Source organism: Chelonia mydas, chromosome 10 (genome assembly GCF_015237465.2).
Source record: "Chelonia mydas isolate rCheMyd1 chromosome 10, rCheMyd1.pri.v2, whole genome shotgun sequence".
Lineage (NCBI taxonomy): Eukaryota > Metazoa > Chordata > Testudines > Cheloniidae > Chelonia > Chelonia mydas.
In genome coordinates, this window is record NC_051250.2 from 38,136,451 (window position 1) to 38,157,626 (window position 21,176).

The 21,176-nt window shown below is 48.9% G+C and overlaps 2 protein-coding genes across 9 annotated transcripts in view; one reads left to right on the forward strand and one right to left on the reverse strand.

Moving 5' to 3' along the window:
- The window catches only part of SPSB3 (splA/ryanodine receptor domain and SOCS box containing 3), a 36,550-nt gene extending 27,162 nt beyond the window's left edge, over nucleotides 1-9,388 (reverse strand). For 2 of the 6 annotated variants that reach the window (XM_037909894.2, XM_037909891.2), the window contains exon 1: nucleotides 6,600-6,623. Coding sequence is in view for 3 of the 6 variants with exons in the window: in XM_043523385.1 (XP_043379320.1) it covers nucleotides 6,600-6,699 (100 nt within the window). In the remaining 3 variants the exon portion in view is untranslated. The other 4 variants (XM_037909892.2, XM_037909895.1, XM_037909893.2 and 1 more) reach the window with 4 other exon arrangements.
- Nucleotides 9,389-9,595: 207 nt separating this feature from the next.
- Nucleotides 9,596-21,152, forward strand: NUBP2 (nucleotide binding protein 2). Of its 3 annotated transcripts, none has more exons than XM_007060732.4 (7): nucleotides 9,596-9,710; nucleotides 15,471-15,589; nucleotides 16,870-17,068; nucleotides 18,277-18,431; nucleotides 18,735-18,845; nucleotides 19,351-19,420; nucleotides 20,140-21,152. In XM_007060732.4, the coding sequence occupies exons 1-7, from the start codon at nucleotides 9,695-9,697 to the stop codon at nucleotides 20,283-20,285; spliced, it is 816 nt and encodes a 271-aa protein (XP_007060794.1). In that variant the 5' UTR covers nucleotides 9,596-9,694; the 3' UTR covers nucleotides 20,286-21,152. The 3 variants fall into 3 exon arrangements, with proteins under 3 accessions (XP_007060794.1, XP_027678943.1, XP_037766813.1); XM_037910885.2 differs by lacking the exon at nucleotides 9,596-9,710 and adding an exon at nucleotides 12,862-13,671; XM_027823142.3 differs by lacking the exon at nucleotides 18,735-18,845.
- Nucleotides 21,153-21,176: the final 24 nt, after the last annotated feature.

A 21,176-nucleotide genomic window follows, 5' to 3' on the forward strand; every position in this document is an offset into this window, starting at 1 on the left:
TAGCCCTGGTCTACACTACGAGTTTAGGTCGAATATAGCAGTGTTAGATTGATTTAACCCTGCATCCGTCCACACAACGAAGCCATTTTTGTCGACTTAATGGGCTCTTAAAATCGATTTCTGTATTCCTCCCCGACGAGGGGATTAGCGCTGAAATAGACATTACCGGGTCGAATTTGGGTTAGTGTGAACGCAATTCGACGGTAGTGGCCTCCGGGAGCTATCCCAGAGTACTCCATTGTGACCACTCTGGACAGCACTTTCAACTCAGATGCACCAGCTGGGTACACAGGAAAAGCACTGGAAACTTTTGAAGTTCATTTCCTGTTTGGCCAGCGTGGTGAGCTCATCAGCAGAGGTCACCAGGCAGAGCTCATCAGCAGAGGTCACCAGGCAGTCCCAGAATCGCAAAAGAGCTCCAGCATGGGCCGAACGGCGTGTACGGGATCTGATCACTGTATGGGGAGAGGAATCCGTGCTATCAGAACTCCGTTCCAAAAGACGAAATGCCAAAATATTTGAAAAAGTCTCCAAGGGCATGAAGGGCAGACGCTATCACAGGGACCCGCAGCAGTGCCGCGTGAAACTTAAGGAGCTGAGGCAAGCCTACCAAAAAACCAAAGAGTCAAACGTCTGCTCGGAGTCAGAGCCCCAGACATGCCGCTTCTATGATGAGCTGCATGCAATTCTAGGGGGTGCCCCTACAACTACCCCACACCTGTACATGGACTCCTGCAAGGGAGTCTCATGCAACAGGGATGAGGATTTTGCGGGCGAGGAAGATGATGAGGAGGGGGAGGCTGAAGATCGCTTGCCTGGTATGCACTGAGAAACTGTTCTCCCTGACAGCCAGGAGCTGTTTATCACCCTGGAGACAGTACCCTCCCAACCCGGGCTCCCGGACCTTGAAGGTGGAGAAAGATTAATTTGCCCTGAAGACTTGGGATTCATTTGCAGCCAGTACAGCTACTGGAAAAGTCTGTTAACGTGTTTGGGGATGGAACGGAAATCCTCCAGGGACATCTCAGTGAAGCTCTCCTGGTGGTACTCCCAAAGCCTTTGCAAAAGGTTTCTGGGGAGGGCAGCCTTATTGCGTCCTCCATGGTAGGACACTTTACCACAGCAGACCAGTAGCACGTAGTCTGGAATCATTGCATAAGAAAGCATGGCAGCGTGATCCTGGTGTTTGCTGGCATTCAAGCAACATCCGTTCTCTATCTCTGTGTTATCCTCAGGAGAGTGATATCATTCATGGTCACCTGGTTGAAATAGGGGAATTTTATTAAAGGGACATTCAGAGGTGGCCGTTCCTGCTGGGCTGTTTGCCTGTGGCTGAAAAGAAATCATCCCTGCTGTTAGCCACGTGGTGGGGGGGAAGGGTGAAGCAATCATCCCAGAGAATTGGGTGGCTTAGTTGGGTTTGTGCTGCACGTTAACCCGAAAACATCAGCCCCTCCTTTTAAATGGCCAGTGTGTCTTTTTCAAATTTTACTCTCCCTTTTTTTCCCCTCCCACAGCTGCAAAGGTTCCAACGCTGCAACTAGCATCTCCGTCCCAGAGGCTAGCGCAGATAAGAAGGCAAAAAAAAAAAAAAAAAACGCACTCGCGATGAAATGTTCTCTGAGCTCATGCAGTCCACCCAAACTGAAAGAACCCAGCAGAATGCATGGAGGCAGACAATGGCAGAGTCCAGGAAAGCACAAAATGAACATGAGGACTGGAGGGACGCATGAGAGGACAGGTGGCGGAATCAAGAGGAAAGGTGGCGGCAGTATGATGAGAGGAGGCAGGATGGAATGCTGGAGGATCAAACTGATATGCTCTGGCGTATGGCTGAGGTGCAGGAAAGGCACAGACCGCCACTGCAGCCCCTGTGTAACCAACCGCCCTCCTCCCCAAGTTCCATAGCCTCCTCACCCAGACGCCCAAGAACGCGGGGGGGGGGGGTTCCCCCTCCGGGCACCCAATCACTCCACCCCAGAGAACTGCCCAAGCAACAGAAGGCTGGCATTCAATAAGTTTTGAAATGCAGTGTGACCTTGTCCTTCTCTCCTCCTCCTGCACCCCACCCAGTGCTTCCCTCCTCCCCCACCCCTCCCGGGCTACCTTGGCAATTATCCCCTTATTTGTGTGACGAATTAATAAAGAATGCATGAATTTGAAACAACAATGACTTTATTGCCTCTGCCAGCAGTGATCGAAGGAGGGAGGAGAGGGCGGTTGGCTTACAGGGAAGTAGAGTGAACCAAGGCCGGGGCGGGGGGGAGGGGAGGTTTCATCAAGGAGAAACAAACAGAAGTGTCCCACTGTAGCCTGGTCAGCCATGAAACTGATTTTCAAAGCTTCTCTGATGCACAGCGCGCCCTGCTGTGCTCTAACCGCCCTGGTGTCTGGCTGTGCGTAATCAGCAGCCAGACGATTTGCCTCAACCTCCCACCCCACCATAAATGTCTCCCCCTTACTCTCACAGATATTGTGGAACACACAGCAAGCAGTAATAACAATGTCACCTTAGAGACTAACAAATTTGAGCATAAGCTTTCGTGAGCTACAGCTCACTTCATTGGATGCATCCGATGAAGTGAGCTGTAGCTCACGAAAGCTTATGCTCAAATTTGTTAGTCTCTAAGGTTCCACAAGTACTCCTTTTCTTTTTGCGAATACAGACTAACACGGCTGCTACTCTGAAACCAGTAATAACAAATGGGAATATTGGTTTCGCTGAGGTCTAACTGAGTCAGTAAACTGCACCAGCGTGCTTTTAAACGTCAAAATACCCATTCTACCACCATTCTGCACTAGCTCAGTCTACAGTTGAACAGCTCCTGACTACTGTCCAGGGTGCCTGGGTATGGCTTCATGAGCCATGACATTGAGGGGTAGGCTGGGTCCCCAAGGATAACTATAGGCATTTCAACATCCCCATTCTGGTCTGGAAAGTAAGTCCTTTCCTGCAGCTGTTCATCCTGAAGATGTGAGCGTCATGTACCTTTCCCGTGTTGATGTTGGTGAAACGTCCCTTGTGGTCCACCAGTGCTTTCAGCACCACTGAAAAGTACCCCTTGCGGTTTATGTATTGCTGCCTTGGTGGTCTGGTCCCAAGATAGGGATATGCATTCCGTCTATAGCCCCACCACACAGTTAGGGAATCCCATTGCATCAAAGCCATCCACTATGACCTGCACATTTCCCAGAGTCACTACCCTTGATAGCAGCAGCTCAGTGATTGCGTTGGCTACTTGGATCACAGCAGCCCCCACAGTAGATTTGCCCACTCCAAATTGATTCCTGACTGACCAGTAGCTGTCTGGCGTTGCAAGCTTCCAGAGGGCTATCGCCACTCGCTTGTGAGCTGTGAGGGCTGCTCTCATCTTGGTATTCCGGTGCTTCAGGGCAGGGGAAAGCAAGTCACAAAGTTCCATGAAAGTGCCCTTATGCATGCGAAAGTTTCGCAGCCACTGGGAATCATCCCAGACCTGCAACACTATGCATTCCCACCAGTCTGTGCTTGTTTCACGGGCCCAGATGTTGGATCATATTAAAGAAGTTCTGTATTAAAATCACAAATGAGTTTGATTCCCCATAGTTTAAATTCCAGGGTATTACTAATTAAGAGGTCTCTTGGTTTTTGGTACTGTTTCTCTCCCTCTGTGTGTGAAACTTGCAAGCTGCTAATTGTGTTAGTACATTCTAAGACAGAGTCTGTTCTCAAAGCAATTCACAGAGACTCAAAGCAATACTCTAACAACAGAAACAGCACCCAGAGACTCCCCGCCCTTTTGTTGTATTAACAATTGTGATTAAAATAGAGATAGAGGATGTATGTGGATGGATGCTTGGTGTGGATAATAACTGAATGATCAGGGAGGTGCCAGTCTAAGAATCCAGTGTCCATCGGCTGAAGAAGGCGTCAAGTGGAAATAACCAGAGGACCCCCGGAGGGCAGACTGGAATCCACCCAACAGCCTCAAGAATGGGAGAACCAAAGAACAAGATAACATCTTGGAGCCGTCAGGAATGTGCTATCTGCTGACTGATTCAGCAACAGCATGATGCAGCAATTCCCATAGACTGGCATAGGAAGAAATTCCTATAAAAATAGACTCTAAAAAGTGAGAACTTTGGGGTCTGATTCTGCAACCCACCTTCCAGGAGCATCAGACGAGCATCTGACAAGGCCCTGCTCCCTCCTCATGTCCAGGCCACCTGGCCAGTGGCTTGGCATGAGCAACTCTAAGGCTGGTAACTATGATAACAACTTTGCAGAACGTGTGTGTGTGTGTGTGTGTGTGTGTGTGTGTGTATGAATGTGTGAATAAATATGAGATTGAATGGAATGTTACAGCTGTAACTAACTGCTTACTATGATTCTTTCTGTATTCACAATAAATGTGGTATTTTGCCTTTTTCCCTTTAATAAGATCCTGCTGGTTTTTATTTTATTGGTACAACACAGAATCGGCATTCCATGGCATGAGCCTGCCCCATTGCCACTAGGATGGCCAAATTGCTGAGGCCCGTGGTTTGAGAGAAATCTGTGTCCATGTCCTCATCACTCTCCTCACCGCTGCCATCGTCTCCTCGCCTGCTTTTGCAGGTTCTGCATATACTGCATGATAATGCGTGAGGTGTTTACAATGCTCACAACTGCCGTGGTGATCTGAGTGGGCTCCATGCTTGCCGTGGTATGGCGTCTGCAGGAGAGCAGAGTTTCAGGGGAAGTGGTGGTTGGATGACCAGTTTTGCAGACCTACTGCACCGTCTCCTGCCAGGACACAATAGCTGAGCGGGCTGCACACTTGCTGTGGCATGGTGAGACAAGAACAGCCAAGCAGAGTTGCAGTGGAAGCGGCCCTGCGAGACCACCAGGAGAGCAGAGTGCCAGCGGAAGTGGTGGATGATAACGGTCATATAGAGGATCTGCGAGGTGGATGCATGAGAGGAGGAGAGCAGAGTTGCAGCAGAAGCAGTGGATGATGACGACGGTTAGCAGTCCTACTGCACCGTCTGCTGAAAGCAGTATGGAGCTTGCACAGAAAAAAGGCACAAAACGATTGTTTGCAGTTGCTTTCACGGAGGCAGGGACGACTGATGACATCTACCCAAAACCACCTGCGACAATGTTTTTGCCCCATCAGGCATTGGGAGCTTAACCCGGAATTCCAATGGGCAGCGGAGACTGCGGGAACTGTCGGATAGCTACCCACAGTGCAACGCTCCGAAAGTCGATGCTAGCCTCGGTACTGTGGACACACTCCACCGACTTAATGCGCTTAGTGCATTAGTGTGGGGGGACACACAATCGACTGTATAAAATTGCTTTCTAAAAAAATCGACTTCTATAAATTCAACCTAATTTTGTAGTGTAGACATACCCTTAAACTCATGTGCAATCCCTCTAGTTCTGAAAATGCCAAGTTCCTTTAGAGCAAACATGCTAGAGAGCTCCTTGCCCCACACAGCCCCGCTGTTGAGGGGTCTCCCTGGCCTATGCAGCTCTTAATTATTTTTTGCTAATGAAATAAAAAGGTACTGGCCTAAGCCTGCCACTTTATTATTCACTATACTCTCCCATCCCCATTCTAAGAGAGAAAGATCCATCTCTTAGCCTCTTCAACAGATCTGTGGAAAGGGGGCTGCCTGTATACTGTACTGCCACAGACTCCTCAGTTTTGAGTTAGAGGAAAGGAGTAAAGAAAAATAAGTGGTATTTACCAGCATTTTACGCAACACACACATCTGAGATTCAGGTGATTTTCTGTTCTTCCCTGTGACCTATTTCTACCTCCCTGTGGGATGCCCAGAGATTTGGTTCAGAGCACTGCTGATAGTGAGGGAACTGAGAACGATTGGTCTAGATAATACTTAGTCCTGACATGAGTGCAGGGGACTGGACTAGATGACCTTGCAAAGTCCCTTCCAGTCCTACGATTTCTGTGAGTCTATTCCCAGTCTACCCCTTCTGAAATACAGGCACTCCGATTCCTCATTCTGTTCCTAAAGCAGGAAAGAAAGTGCTGAATATCGGACCAGCCCTGCCCCAGGAGACCCTGTGGAAACCCTTATGGTATAATACCAGCTTCCTATTCTCTCCACATACACCTGATTTTGGAGCAGCTCATATGATTTGCAATCTATGGCCAGAGTTCTAAATGGGAGGGGAGACAGAGGTCAATATTTTATTCCTGAGAATCAGTTCTAAGTGTAAATACACCCCTACCCTGATATAACGCAGTCTGTGCCAAAAAACTGAGCCAAACAAACAAACAAAAAAGCTTACCACATTATATGTGAAACCGTGTTATATCGAACTTACTTTGGCCCCCCTGCTCCTTGTCCCCTGACCACCCTCTCCAGAGACCCCCGTCCCTAAACACCCCCAGGACCCCACCCCCTACCCAACCCCCCTGCTCCCTGTCCCCTGACTGCCCCAACCCCTATCCACACCCCCGCCCCTGACAAGCACTCACTGGCAGCGGCGGTAAGCGGAGCAATGTGGCCCCAGCCCGCTCCACTTCTGCCAGCTCCCAGCTGCGGTGCTCCACTTCCGCCATCGGTGAGTGCAGGGAGGTTGGGGAAAGGATGCCCCCAGCACTCACCTGCAGCAGGAAGCGGAGCGACGCCGTCCCAGCCCTCTTTACTCCTCCAGCTCCCAGCCGCGGCACTCCACTTACCAAAGCCGGTGGGTGCTGGGGGCATAAAAGAACACACCCAGGGACGGGTGGAAACGTGGAAACTGAGATTGAGTCAATCTGTACCTCTAGACTAACACCCAATCAGGTACCTTTGAAGGAGGGGAGAAAGAAGAGAATGTCCATATCCAAATGTGATTTACTTCTAGCCCAGGGAGACTGCAGGCAGCAGGAAGTACATGAGTCAGACAAAGCCTAATTATTGACAAACAACCCCAAGAACCAGCTTAGTCTTTATTCAGCAGAGACTTGAGAACCATTCTTCTTCCTTTTTATAAATTATAATTGGATCTAACTTGTGATGGGGAAGGGAGAGCAAGTCTCAATTAGTGAGCAAAGATTAAAGGCCCAACCCCGCTGCTGCTGAGGTCAAGGAGTTTTGCCAGAGGTTCATGTGGGAACAGGATTGGACCCTAAATAGATTAATGGAAAACCTGCACCCACCGTTACTTGTTAAGCATCAGCAGAATGCCAAGTTGTTTAAACATTGCTACTACACAGGAAGAGGAGATCAGAGATCTCCAGGGGAGAATGGAAAAGATTCATTATTGGTGCCCAAGCTGATAAGAGAGTGAAGTGCTAGTATGACACAGAAAAAGTTAGCCTGATCTTACACATCAGAAGTTAAGCCTGTTTGAAAGCAGAGCCTGTGAGAAGAAGAAAGATACTAGGGTAAGGCTAGAGGGCCAATAATCCAGAGGCATGGATTTAGCCCATAGGTGAGGGAGAATCGTGGAGGTGTGGGTGGAGTGATACTCCACAGGGAAGGGCAAAGATTGACTTCCAGTGTAAGACACTAAAAACAGTATTTGTAAAGACAATGGGCAATACAATATATTTTAAGCCACTGCATAAAGCATTAAAAGCCATAGTCATAAAAAGAGAGAAATAAGAACAATTTGAGGCATCTTAGAAGCAGAAGAGAACAGAAAACAGCACAAGAGAGGGAAAGGTTAATATAGACTCAAGAGTGGCTATACTCAGTCATCTAGGACGGAGAAAGAAAAGTTTAGACACATTTTTAAAAGTCATGCACAAAGGACTCAGACAGATTTCAGGGAAGAGACAGTCCCATGGCTGAGGGCCCATCAGAGCACAGGCCCATTGTCATACTGACCCAAGACAGGGGGATTGCCACAAGCCAGGCGGCGCATGATCACAGATATCTGGGGCAGTACGAGGTCTGAGGAAGTCTAGAATGAAGCTTTACCTGATTTGCATGCAAGGTTCCAAGGCCCAGCAGTACCAGTTTCAGGTCTATGTGGCACTTGATTGGCAGCTAACAAAGAATGCCAGGATCAATGTAATATGATGATGGTTGCTCAGAGCAGCAAGCAAATTATCTCCTGCAATCTGCTCAGCAGGTAAGTAAGTGACAGAGTTACCCTGTCAGGAAGGAATTAGAGTAACTGAGCTTCCTAGTCAGGAGGGCAGGTGATGCTGCTGCTGCGAGGTCAGCATGGGATAAAGAAAGGAGCAGCCTGCACAACTACAAGAGCCATGTTGAAGTCACACTCAACACACCATGAGGGCAAAGAGTGATGCCAGGCTGCACAGTACCCCTGAGAAAGTTTCCCAAATGCACAGGGACAGTAAGGAAGAAAGAGCAGCTCAATAACAATGACCCCATCTACCTAGCTACACAGATTCTGTTCCCTTAGGATGCAAACAAGGTAGCCACAGGGCTACAGCTGGCAGAATCAGCCATTTGTCCAGGCCAGGGCTCTAACTGCAGAATCCCTGGGGCACAAGAGGGGTAGGGTGATGTCACTAGTGTGCAACTGACACTCAAGCCTGTGGGTTTGAAGAGTGACTTTGCCTAGAGCTCTCAGGTACAGACCAGCACCACAAATGGCAATTCTGTACTTCTGAGGTTCTTACACCAGACTCATCTCTATGGTATCCAAGGCAGCATCAATCCCTCAGTGATGACACAGAGGTGACACAGATTGGCTCCTATCTTCTAGAGATGGCCGGGACCAGACCAGTTCCAGACACCACCCCACTCCCTTATACTCATAGGAAGCCCAGCCTGGCCAGACACGACTGACCCCAGTACAAACCCAGCAGGCGTTCGGAGAACCAGGGACTGAGCCCAGATTAGAATCAAACCTGGCTATGCCAGGGGAGGGGAATGGGGCGAGCAGTATGTGGTCCCCCGTCGTCCCACACAGGACAAAGACTGACCCCACAGAGGGGGACAGGTTTTAAAGCACCCACAGGCCGCAGATCTACATCCGCTTTCCTAAACACACACACACAGATTTATTCCTCCTCCCACAGACAGCAGCCCCCCAACAGAGCACAGATCCCCCCGCCCAGGAACAAGCTGCCGGCTCACCCTCCCTGTACAGATTCCCCCTCCCCCCACCCAGGGACCGGCCGCAGGCTCATCCCCCTCCCCAGCCTGGGGACAAGTCGCAACCGCATCCCCCCGCTTTGGAACAGGCTAACCCCACTCCCTCGGCCAGGGACCGGCCGCAGCTTCATCCCACTTCCCCCTTACCTACTCCGCAGCGCGCGCCTAGCAGTTAGGCCACCCTCGCTCTCCTTCTGACCTACTTTCCCCCTCCCAAGATATAAACAATCCACCCTCTGCACCGCCCCTTCCGCGCCCATTGGCCGCGACTTGCCCGGGAGACAGGGCCTCTCCTCATCCGACATTCTCAGTTGGACCGTGCTCCCCTCGCTCACAGATCAGAGGGCGGGGATAAAATCATTAAGTTCTGATACCATTGGTCAAATGGGCTGTCAGTCCTCAGAGGGCTGCACCATTGGAGAAAAGTTTCTAACTCAGACACTGAGGCGCTTAGAGCGTGATCACGTAACAGAAACGCAGAGGCCATTGGCTGAGAAGAACGTCAGTCAGCAAGGTCAGGTTGGGGCCAATATTAGTTCACGGGGCGGGATTACAGCCAGAGCTCAGTTTCCCATTGGTCGCGGCGCTCCTCGGCGCGTGATCTCGGGGCACTCGGAAGTGCAGGAGCACTGCTTGAAGCAGCATGGAGGTAGTCGGGGGTGAGTAGTGGGGAGCTGGAGGGGCAGAAGGAGCGGGGCCATTCTGCGGGGGGTTGTAGCGAGGGCTCCCAGCGAGGGCTCCCGCGGCGGCCTCTCCTGACCCCCCTCCCTAGCTGTGCTGGGACGGAGCCCCACGAGGCTGGGAAAGCCCCGAGCCGTGGGGACTGCGAGGCTCAGCCGCTCACGATGGCCCTCCTCCCCCGGTCCCTGCCCGACGCTATGCACTGGGAGCGATGAGCTCCCGGGAGCCGCCCCCCAAGGCGAGGGGCGTCGCTGTACAGCGGCTGCTTGGACCGTGTTTCTGTGGCACCCAGCGGCCATATGCGTGACTCGGAGCCGCTGCTGACCAGGCCTGCTGTGCCCCGCTCCGCCAGCCATGGGTGGGGCGGGGCTTTGGCTGCGCTGGGACTGGGGGTGGCTCCCAGCCGGGGTCCATCGCTCCCCCCTCCGCTTCCCCGTGACAGCAAGCACATGTCATCCTTTGGCCAGTGTGTGTCTGCTTCTGGAGAGGGAAGGCCTAGGTATAAAGACCAGACCCGTGCTCTTCCTGGCTCGGTACTGTGGTGTTCGGCGGCTGGGGGCTGCGCTGAGGATGCTGAGACCTGGCTTTGGCCAACTCTCTTCTCCCGATTGACCGTAGCAGTCTGGGAGAGGTGTAGCGTTAGAGAGATTCCTCTGTACTCCCCACTCTGACGTGAGGTTTAAAGATGAGGACTAGGACAGTGAACTGCATCTAGTATTGCACGGAGAATAGATGTAAAACAAAGACAGGGATCATTGATGTGCTGAGAACTATGAATAGTTCCTTTACTCATTGTCTACAGTTTGGTACAAAATCAGCTGTGTCAGGGACATGGCTGGTCACCAGCACAGTTAAAACACAGCCTTTCAGAGCAGATTGTGCCTAACTGTATCTTGGGACAATTATACAGTAGGTGTTAGGTGTTTTTTTTTTTTTGTAGTGTAGACAGTACCTAAAACAGCACAGCACCAGTTCCCATGTGCAAGGAGGCTATCTTTCTCAACCCTACCACATGGACTTTGCAGAAACTGATGAAACTGCCAAGAATTTGTGGCGTGACACACTACTAGTAACCTAACTCAGTCCGACTCCTGCTACATTTTCTCTTATGACCAGCAACTTGGGACTAAATCCACAAAAGGGCTTAGATGTTGCAACACTGAGCATTGCAGCACCTAACCTTTAGGTGTCCTGTTACCCAGTGGAATCCTCATCCCAGAGTTAGGTGCCCAGGCCTGGGGAGAGTTAGGCACCTAAGAATAGGACTGACAGAATGGGGCTTAGCATGCTAAGCTTGAAGCTGAATAAATTAGCCAATCAAAAATGCCAAGCAAAGGGGTGGGATGTAAACAAAACGTCAATAGGTACCTACTCTGGTCTAGAGGGAGGCACAGATCTCCGCTTGGGATTCACAGCTGTCATCCTACTCCTAGACTTAGGCACCTAAGGGCTGGTCTACATTAGAAAATTAGATGGACCCAGTTATGTCGACAAGGGGTGTCAAAAATCCACGTTCCTGAGTGACCTAGTTAAACTAGCCTAAATCCCCATGTAGACAGGTCGATGGAAGAAATAGATTACATATGCTGGATTGTGTACTCTAGAAAGGAGGTGGATTACATACGCTGATGGGAGAACCCCTTTCGTCGGTGTAGGTAATGTCTACAATATAGCATTACGGCTGTGTTGCTGCAACATTTCAAATATAGATAAGCTCTAAACCAGGTCAGCCCTCTGTCTCTGTTTTGCTCAGGTGTGCGTGCATGAGAGTTGGAGACTGATGGTCACCCCATTATAAACAATAGCCCAGAGGTTAGGGCACTCGGAAGGTGGGGGACCCATTTTCAAATCCCTGCTCTGCCTGATTTGGGCATCCATCCCTGAGGAGGATTGACCCCCATGCTATTGGATGTTTTGGGGTGGGTCTCTCTCAATCTCTCTGGTTGTATAAATGATTAAATGTTCATTGGAGCAGGAAATGGCATTTAGATCACTCACCCAGGATGTGGGAGCCCCAACCACTAGGCTGTAGAATCAATCTCTTTCTGGTCCAATGAATAGTTAATTATTTATACAAAGTGGTCCAGTTCCAACAGGAGTGGCTGTGGGAGACCTGCCCCAGAACACCCCATCACGTGGGGATGGGCACTTTCCTGGACTATGAGTGATCCCGATTCAGGTCCTTGCCATTTCACAGGTGAGAGCCCTGACCACTGGGTTATTGGGCATTCTCCTGCATGCCACCCAGCTGTCTCTTGTGTGAGGGCTTCAGAGAATACCTGTTGGATCAGGCCCTGCAATTGAGATGGGGGGGAAGGGGCACCTAGCTTGTGAATTCCACTGGGACTTGTGATAAATGAAGGGGCGGGGGTAGATCCCTTTTACAGACAGCCAGTTAGCTATAAAATCCCTGTTGGTAGCAGTTCTCTATTTGTTTTACCTGTAAAAGGTTAAAAAGTCTGACTGCATGCATAGGTAAAAGGAAGTGAGTGGGCACCTAGCCAAAAGAGCCAATGGGAAGGCTAGAACTTCTTAAAATTGAAACAAGACTCCCGTTTTGTCTGTCTGTGGTTATGCTCCCAGAGAGCAGGGACAGGGCTGGACTATGCTGTAAGAGCTTGCGCCAGGTATGAAAAATCATTATTTCATACCTAGAAATTACTCATTTGAAACCCCAGATATGTAAGGAGATCAGGAAATGTCTAGGAAGACACGATTAGGTTTATCTCTTTTATTTCTTTATGGCTTCCACTTCTCTGTACTAAGACCCAGATGCTTTTGTTTTGCTTGTAACCATTAAGCTGGACCTCAAGAAAACCATTCTTGATGCTTAATTATTATATTTGCTCTTTTTAAATCTAGCATTAGCCTAAATTCCAGATGTATTTTCTTTCTTTTTGTTTTTAATAAAATTACCTTTTTTAAGAACAGGATTAGGACTTTTGTGTCCTAAGAGATTTGTGCACATGCTGTTTAATTAGCTGGTGGCAACAGCTGATTTTCTTTGTTTTTTCTTTCTCAGCTCTTCCCCAGAGGGAAGGAATTCCCAAGTGCACCTTTCTGGGTTCTCAAAAGGGGGTTTCTGCACTTGGGTGATGGTAGCATCTACCCATCCAAGGTCAGAGAAAAGCTGTAACCATGGGAGTTTAATACAAGCCTGGAGTGGCCAGTATTAATTTTTAGAATCCTTGCGGGCCCCCACTTCTGCACTCGACATGCCAGAGTGGGGAATCAGCCTTGACAGGGCTTAAGCATGACCTAGGGCACTGAGCAGCTTGGCGGTGTCAGGACTGCAGTGGTTTTGTGTGCGTCCACCAGGAGGGATGTAGGCACCTATGCAGTTAGACAGCAGCTGAATAGGGGGTTTGAGGATCTCGGAGTCCCCCTACATGTTAGCTGCCATTTTAGGTACCTAAGGCTATGTCCTTTTGTGGATCTAGCCTTTGGAACTCGCTGTTTTCTCTAGTCCTTGGCCCCTTTGAGAGAACAATAACAATGCTAACCTTGTAAATGCCACCTAATATGCTCCCCAACTATATGACAATAGACAATTCATCTGTATACAACCAAAGAGGTTTTAAAAATTATGGGGGAGAGAGAGAACCTACATAAAAGGATGTTAGATATTAAACACCTACGGAAATGTCTTGCAATTTCTTTCTTTCATTACAAAGGAGAAAGAAAGCAGAGATCTGTGCTATGAGTTACCTTTGATTGAGTTCCTGATTACTTCTCCCATGATCAAAGCAGGCTCCATCTCAAGATGAAGTCTGTTTTTCTCACTCAGCTTGTTCTTCAGTAAAATGAAGTCTTCCTCTTCCTTGATTGCTATTTTATATTTCCTGAAACACTGGAAAACCCCTCTGAAGCAAGAGATCACATCTTTCTCTCACGTGCTGCTTCTGACAGTTCAGGTTCAGCGAACAGAACCAGTCTGAGGTACACCCCACTTTGATATGTGAAGCTTTAGGAAATTCCTTGATGATTCATGTTAACTATTCCTAGCTATTCCTGTTTTTTCCTGGACTTACTAAGGATTGTGTTTACCTTTATGTCTGAGTCCTTAGGGTTTCCAGAATGTGTTACTGATCATTCAGGAGTGTTAGGAGCCATTGGAATTCAAATAGTCCTCAGTTACCTCTGAGTCAGGTGAGGGAGTTCTCCATTGGACACCTGGTCCTACTAGTGCAGAAGTACAGATAATGTAAAGATTCATGGAGATAGTTTACCTATAATTAGGGCCTTAGAAAAAATCTTCAGGAAGCTGTGCCAAATTTGCAAATTGCGGCAGAGGTGCTGATATTAACTTTGTTTATGAAACACTTAAAGTAACAATCCATAACAAAACATACCTAAAACAAAATTAGGTAACATTCTTGCTGTAAAATCAGGTTACTCTCATTGCTTCCTTGCTTCTTTTCCCCACTCCCACATAACAATCCAGATTTGATTTTTAGCAGTAAAGGCCTTTGCTGAAACACAAGATCCCAGAGATCTGCCTTTGGAAAGATGGGTTTATTGGAAACCTGTGGTGTATAAGCTTTGTTTCATGTGGTTCATGAGACATTGGTCCTTAAAATTGTCAGTGATCTTTGGTCCTGGAGGTACAGCAAGTTCCAGCCCTCTACCAAATATAGCATGTGAGTTCAGAAACTAACCAAGGTCCCTAATTTGCCAAGAGGCAGCGTCATTTGCCCTGAGCTCCAGAAACCTGTAACAATACCCATCCTCCTCCTCCTCTCATGTATAGAGCTGGTCCCCTTGGGTCAAGGTTGAATTCCATTGATGAGGAATCTTGCACTGCCACTTATCTGTGCTGTGACTCAATACAGAACTTCAGTCTTGGGATGGTTCAAAGGTGTAATTTCCCCCTGGTGTCATTACAGTGGTGAAATGAGTGTGTTAATGCAGGTTTGCTGGGGCTTTATCTCCATTTTGAATTTTTCTTGCTTTCAGAGCTGTGTAGTTCTTGTCTCTAGATGGATCTTTAGATCACAAATTTCAGATTTTCTCCCAGCTCTGCCTCTGCCAGTACCCCTTGAGGCCCTCTAGCTGTACTCCATTTAAAGAATCTCAGAAGAATGTGTTCACACCCCTTCCCTGGGGACTGAAAGCACACTGTGTATGAGTCATAAACAGAGGTTGCTTAGACCAGAGCAAACACTGACAGTGCAGCAAGCAAACCAAAGAAAATTTAAAACAAGACACTGACACATCCAGAAAAACAAGATCTACACAGCACAGAAAGCAGGAAACTCCTAGGGGACTGGATGGCTGAGGAAAGGGAAGGCCCAGAGCGTTTCACTAGGTCCCAAATTGCAGTCTGGCCCAGAGCATTAGTGACAAAAGCATTTTTAAGCATGTGCTTAAGTCCCACTGAGGTCAATTTAAGTACTTTGCTGAATCAGAGCCAAAGTCCTTACCACCCACTGGCTGTATGTTGAGCTGATGAGTCACAGCCCTGTTCCTAGTGGATAATTGTCTACTCAAAATCCACCATCACATTTTGACTCAGGTTGCCCCACTGTTTTTAAACATTTTGCAACACCTTAGCCAAAATGTCTTTTCTGTACCTTACATGGTGATAACTCCTTTAGTGGGAATGATGTCCTAGCTGTGAAATGTGAGGAGTCACTCAGCTGGCTGCCTATGGCATTGCTATTCATACATCCTCAGTGCAGCATGATGCTGTGTAGAGGTGCAGGGATGCCTCAGCGTTGTTCCGTTGTCCTTCACAGAGAGAGGTAACCTGGCTGGAGTTGGACACATCCTTCTGGTGCTCTCAGGAAAAGGAGGCGTGGGAAAAAGCACCATCTCCACCGAGCTGGCTCTGGCTTTACGGCATGCTGGGAAGAAGGTGAGCAAGCTACCATGTGGCAGTTATGAGTGTATTCTCCTTCCCCAAGATTCTAGTCTGGGGTTGTACGTTCATAATCTAGGTATTAGCAAAAATGCTACAAGATGTTTATCTAGTCATTAAGATCCTGCTGAGGTTGAGCAAAAGTTATTTTTACTATAAGATTTCAGATTTTTCTGCATTTATTTGACAAAAAAAAGCTGCAAAGTCCAGCTTTAAGGTCCTCTATTAAAGATGCTATATATGTGCAAAATATGATGAAAGCGCTATGCAAAGCTTGTTCATTATAATTGTCCACATTATGCTAATGGGAAAATAGGCACCGAGTGGGGAAGTGACTTGTCTAAAGTCACACAGTCAGACAGTGGAAGAACCGGGAGTTGAACGCAGGTTCCTTGACACCTGGACCTCAATGGAGTTGCTAGGCCATGTTGCCTCCCTTTCCTAAGTAATGTCTGCCCTGGGCTTGGCAGGCTTTGATATACTACGCTCTAAAAAGCTACTGGGATACTCTCACTTGCTGTGTGGATGGAGACCATGAAGGTTGAGTCCTTGATCTTTGCTGTCATTGCTCTCCAAGGCCTCTTGTTGTCTTGCCTGACCTGCTTCATGGCAGCTGTTGTGTGGGCTATGCCGATTTATAGGGCATGAGTATGAGTAGGAAAAAGAAAGGGGAGGCAAAATCCCTCTAAAGGTTTCTAGGGGTCTGAGAGGACATTGGGCTTTACTTATGGAAAGGCAGAGAGAAACATTTGGAACAGGGAGGGGCTCTCCTGTGCATATAAGCAGAACATGAGCTATATGAATGTTTACAATTTACATTGTGGTGAAGGCTCTCAAAGCACTTTACACACACACCCACACACCCACCCTAAAATGTGGCCTCTTGCGGGGAGGGAGGGACAGCCACCCAGCATAACGGCAGTGGGGAATTGTGGCTGAGGACACCGGGCAAACAAAATTTCCCAAAGGCTCTTTAAAGTCCTGCAGAGCAGATGGGCCATGGTTTTTAAGGTCTCATTTGAAAGATCTCTGTCCAGGAAGTTCAGTGACAACACACTGATCTCCCTTGGAAAGGGGAAGGGTTGTGTGAACTCATCCGGGATTTGAACATGTGGTTCCTGTGTATTTCAAATCTGATGTGTAGGCTTCTAAGCCATCCTTTCCTTAAGATCTGGGCTGTAGAAATCAGTGAAGAGTTATGTTTTGCCACTGTAGTGGCCCTCTGTGCTGCCTTAGTTTAAGGGATTGTCTGAATGGTTCCACATATTTACTGGCAGGTGGGGATCCTGGATGTGGACCTATGTGGCCCCAGCATCCCTCAAATGCTCAAAGTCCAGGGCAAGGGTGTGCACCAGTGTGACAGTGGCTGGGTGCCTGTCTTCGTCGACCAGGACAAAAGCATCTCTCTCATGTCGATTGGCTTCTTGCTGGAGAAGCCAGACGATGCTGTGGTTTGGAGAGGACCCAAGAAAAACGGTACACACGGCTTTTACTCTTGGTAGTGACCCTACAGCAGTGGTGCCCAAACTTCTCCTGTTGCACCCCCTCGCCATTACTGCACAGCCAAGGCTTCCATCCTCAGTGAAGGAGCTCAGGCTGAAGCAGAGCTGGGGGGAAACAGGAGGAGAAAGCTGAGGCAAGAGGAGAAGCGGCCTGGGGGCAGGGTGGAGCTGCAGCCGGGGCCAGAGCTGGGCTGGGGACGGAGCAGAGTGGAGCTGTGGCTGGGGGTGGAATGGGGCTCCGTGCCCCCCTTGGGGGGTGTGGGGTGCCCCACAGTTTGGGGACCACTGCCCTACAGTAAGGGCACCTCCTGCAAAGATGAAGCTCGTTGAAACACATGCTTGCCTTACTTACAGGCTGGTCTTGTCTTGCATATTGCTCATTATCCCCTTGTGCTTAGGCATGGGTTGCAGTCTGTAGTCCTTGCTATGTTTGAGCAGGTGAACTAGGGCTGGATGACAGACTAGGTGTAGGTAGCCTTTGACCTCTAGGTTGTTGCTTTCAATCTAGGCTGGTCATCATCTGAAGCTCCCCTTCCCCCCGGCTTCTTGCCCTGACTCCCAGCTGGGATCGGCACCCGAAGCCGCCCTGGGCTTCATACCTCAACTCCCAGCCAGGAGCATGGCTCCTGCCGTGAAATTGACAAGACAGCTGAGGTAAGGGACGCAGTGTCTACGCAGACACTGCATTGCCCTAACTACATTAACATAAGCCTTATGCCTCTCGTGGAGGTGAAGCTATTAGGCCGGTATAACGAGGCTTACATCTGCAGGAGCACGGCTGTAGTGTTATAATTAGATCGACATAAGCTGCCTGATGTCGATCTAACTAGGTAGTGTAAACCAGCCCTGGGGAATGAGCTGTTAGATCTGTCCTGTGCTCTCTGGACAGGCCTCTATAATGATCACTATTGTTGGCACAGAACAGAATCTCCATGGTCTTGGAGACTGAACTACCCTCTTGCCACTCCCTGTAGGGCAGGATAGAGACCCTGAGAGAAGATAGCACTGCCACTGCTTCTGTTGATAGAGGGCTTCTCTTCCTACTTAAGTCTTATTCTTTTGAACCTATCTGTTCACACAATGTGGTGATCTGATATCTAACAACTGCTGCTACCACACTGTTGAGATTGCAGACCACACCTCTGCTGAAAGCAAAGATTTTCCTCCATTTTGTTTTGGCAGCTTTGATAAAGCAATTTATCTCCGATGTGACCTGGGGAGAACTTGACTTCCTTATTGTGGATACGCCTCCGGGGACCTCGGATGAGCACATCTCCACGGTGGAATCCCTTCGCCAATACAAGCCCCTCGGGGCAGTCCTGGTCACGACGCCACAGGTATGTGATGCTTGCTGGGGCAGATGTTTCCACACCCTGCCCTGGGGTCACACCAAACTAATATTTTATCGACCCCATTATGCCTTTAGGTTTGTGTTTACATGACCCTGTATGAATGTCAGTGTCTCTCTATGGCTATTAGTTCTGCATTTCTACTCCCTTCATCCCTTCAACCTGTGTCTGTGTACCCTGACCTAATCTCAAGGATTGGCAGCACTGGATGAATGGGCAGAAAGACGGACATGCACCTCTCTGATTTTGCTGGCCCTTTATCACTGATACCCCATGACTCTGTGCCCACAGGCGGTGTCTATAGGGGATGTCAGACGAGAGCTGACATTCTGTAAGAAGACAGGATTGCGAGTGATCGGGATTGTAGAGAACATGAGTGGTTTCGTCTGCCCGCACTGTTTGGTGAGCCCTTTAAAACTGACCCACGGCTGAGCACCTCCTGCCTCAAGGGTATGCTAGGCAATCTGCTACATTGTTCTGCTTGAGGCCTGGGGTTTGAATTGACTTTTCTTGACTGTGGTCCGTTGGCTGTTGACAGACCAGGGAATGCCACGAAGGTAATGTGGTAGGTCTCTGGAGGCAAGCGGCTGACTGTACCGCTTTGTGGACCCTGCCCTCCTTCATTGGCTGGCTGTTGGGGTAGGTTCAGGAGAGGCAGCTCTTTTGTCTTCCTAGTGGGTGATGTGGGGTAAGAATGTCTTTGAGGAAGTGCATGAAGTCGGGGGGGGGGGAATCAGCAGCTGCCCCAGGCAAATGAGCATTGCTTACTCAGATAACTGTATCATTCTCTGCATTAAATGTATCCAGATAAACAGTCATGTTGGCCATCTTTGATGTCCAGCCGTCTGCAGAACTGCTGCTCTGGGAAGTTCCTGGTGACTAAATGCTGTTTCTTCTGCTCTTCCAGGAGTGCACAAACCTCTTTTCCAAAGGGGGCGGTGAAGAGCTGGCCAGGCATGCCGGAGTCCCATTCCTAGGTAAGTGTCTTTTGAATGCAGAGCCCTCCCTCGGGGGAGGGGTAGATCAGAAGAGCAAATGGTTGGTGAGTGGTGAGAACACAGTGCCACAAGGAGCATGGAATGGGGTCCAGAAACCAAACTGCAAGCTAAGCAGGGGCATCTCCCCTTGAGGTCTGAAGAGAACCTAGTTTGGGAGAGGAGCATAGAGCTGCCAAAAGGATGTGGTTATTGTGTGTCTGGCCGGCAGAGAACCTGGCAGTCCAGTCTGGCTTTGCATATGATGGGAGATTTGGAGTGATCCTAGTTGCCTGCTGTCAGGTAACGGCAAATACAGGCAGCACCACTGAGAGTCCAGCGGAGCTCCTGTGAGGGAAATGAGGAATTTATTTAAACCTCCTTAATTATTTATTCCTTTCCTAATCAAGGAGCAATAGTCTCGACAGTGATGCCAGGGTGAATCTCTGCTGATTGTGGTGCTAGAAGCACTTATAGCTCCTTTCTACCAAGAGAATGTCTGGTGTGGTGCTGCACATCTAGAATGTAGTCTTGCTGGTGAGCAGTAAGGAGGTTAATAATGCTCAGTCCTGTTTGTCTTGTCGTATTCTGTCTCTCCTTTGGTTGATGTGGGTGTCTCACTCCCACCTTTCTGTATCTCTGACTTGCATGTGTGTACTCTCATCTCTGTAACTCGTCCCAATGGTCTCATGGTCACTTTCTCCCTTTGCCCTCCCACACAGGGTGTGTTCCCCTTGATCCCCAGCTCACCCAGAGCTTGGAGGAAGGCAGAGATTTCATCCAGGAGTTTCCCAAGAGTTCTGCCTTCCCTGCCCTTGCTCACATCGCCCAGCAGATCTTGGACAGGACATCCCCTCAGGGCTCCTGAGTGTGTTTCTAAGGCTGGACTCGCGTTGGCCGCCTCTTTGCAGCACTGTCAGCCGTGGACCAAGCCGATGGGGAATGTCAAAGCTATTTTAAAACATTTTGGGGGGGAGAGGGTGTCATTGGTACCAGTTTGCAGAGATCTGGGAAAGGGAAGTGACGCCATCACTACTAAAGCCTTGAAGAGACCTTGCTAGAGCTTACCATTGCTCTCTAAGGGGGCGTGTACATTTGCAACACCATTTGCCTTCTGAATAGATGAGCACTATGGCCATCTTGGAATGGGCTATGGGGGCACAGGTGGTGCAGCTTTTTCTAGCCACACAGAGAATGTTTCATCTGCCCATGAACTCCTGCAAAGTTAGTACGCTGTGAAGATGGCCACTCCCAGGCTGTGGTGCTGCTGCTCATTTCTGCAGTATTCTTGGCTCTGTAAATTGTGTGTGGCCATTGGTCTCTGCGGCAAATACTGGTAGTGATCCAGGACAGGAAATCCTTCCCTTATTGAACAGAATAGCACCAGCAATCTCCACCCCCCGACTCCTGCTACCTTCCCCCAGTTGCTTCTGTAGTGCTGCACACATGGTACTTCCTAGTTCACAGTGACTGCTGTCAGCTTCATGCCAGACCCTCTGACCCTAGATCCTAGCTGAGCCATTTCACTCTGAAGCCACAAGTATTTGGCACAGAATATGCCTATGAAGGCGTGTGTGATGACATCAAGTCTCTACAGGAGCTCTGAAGTCTGTTTACTGAGTCTGTGTCTTATCACTTACTTAAGGAACACACCATTTTTTGGCTCCCTGAAAGGTTTCAGGGCTCAGGAATATTTGTAAAGGCTACAGACATTAAATAATGTTTTCTTACCATCTAAATGTCTCATTGCATTTTGTGT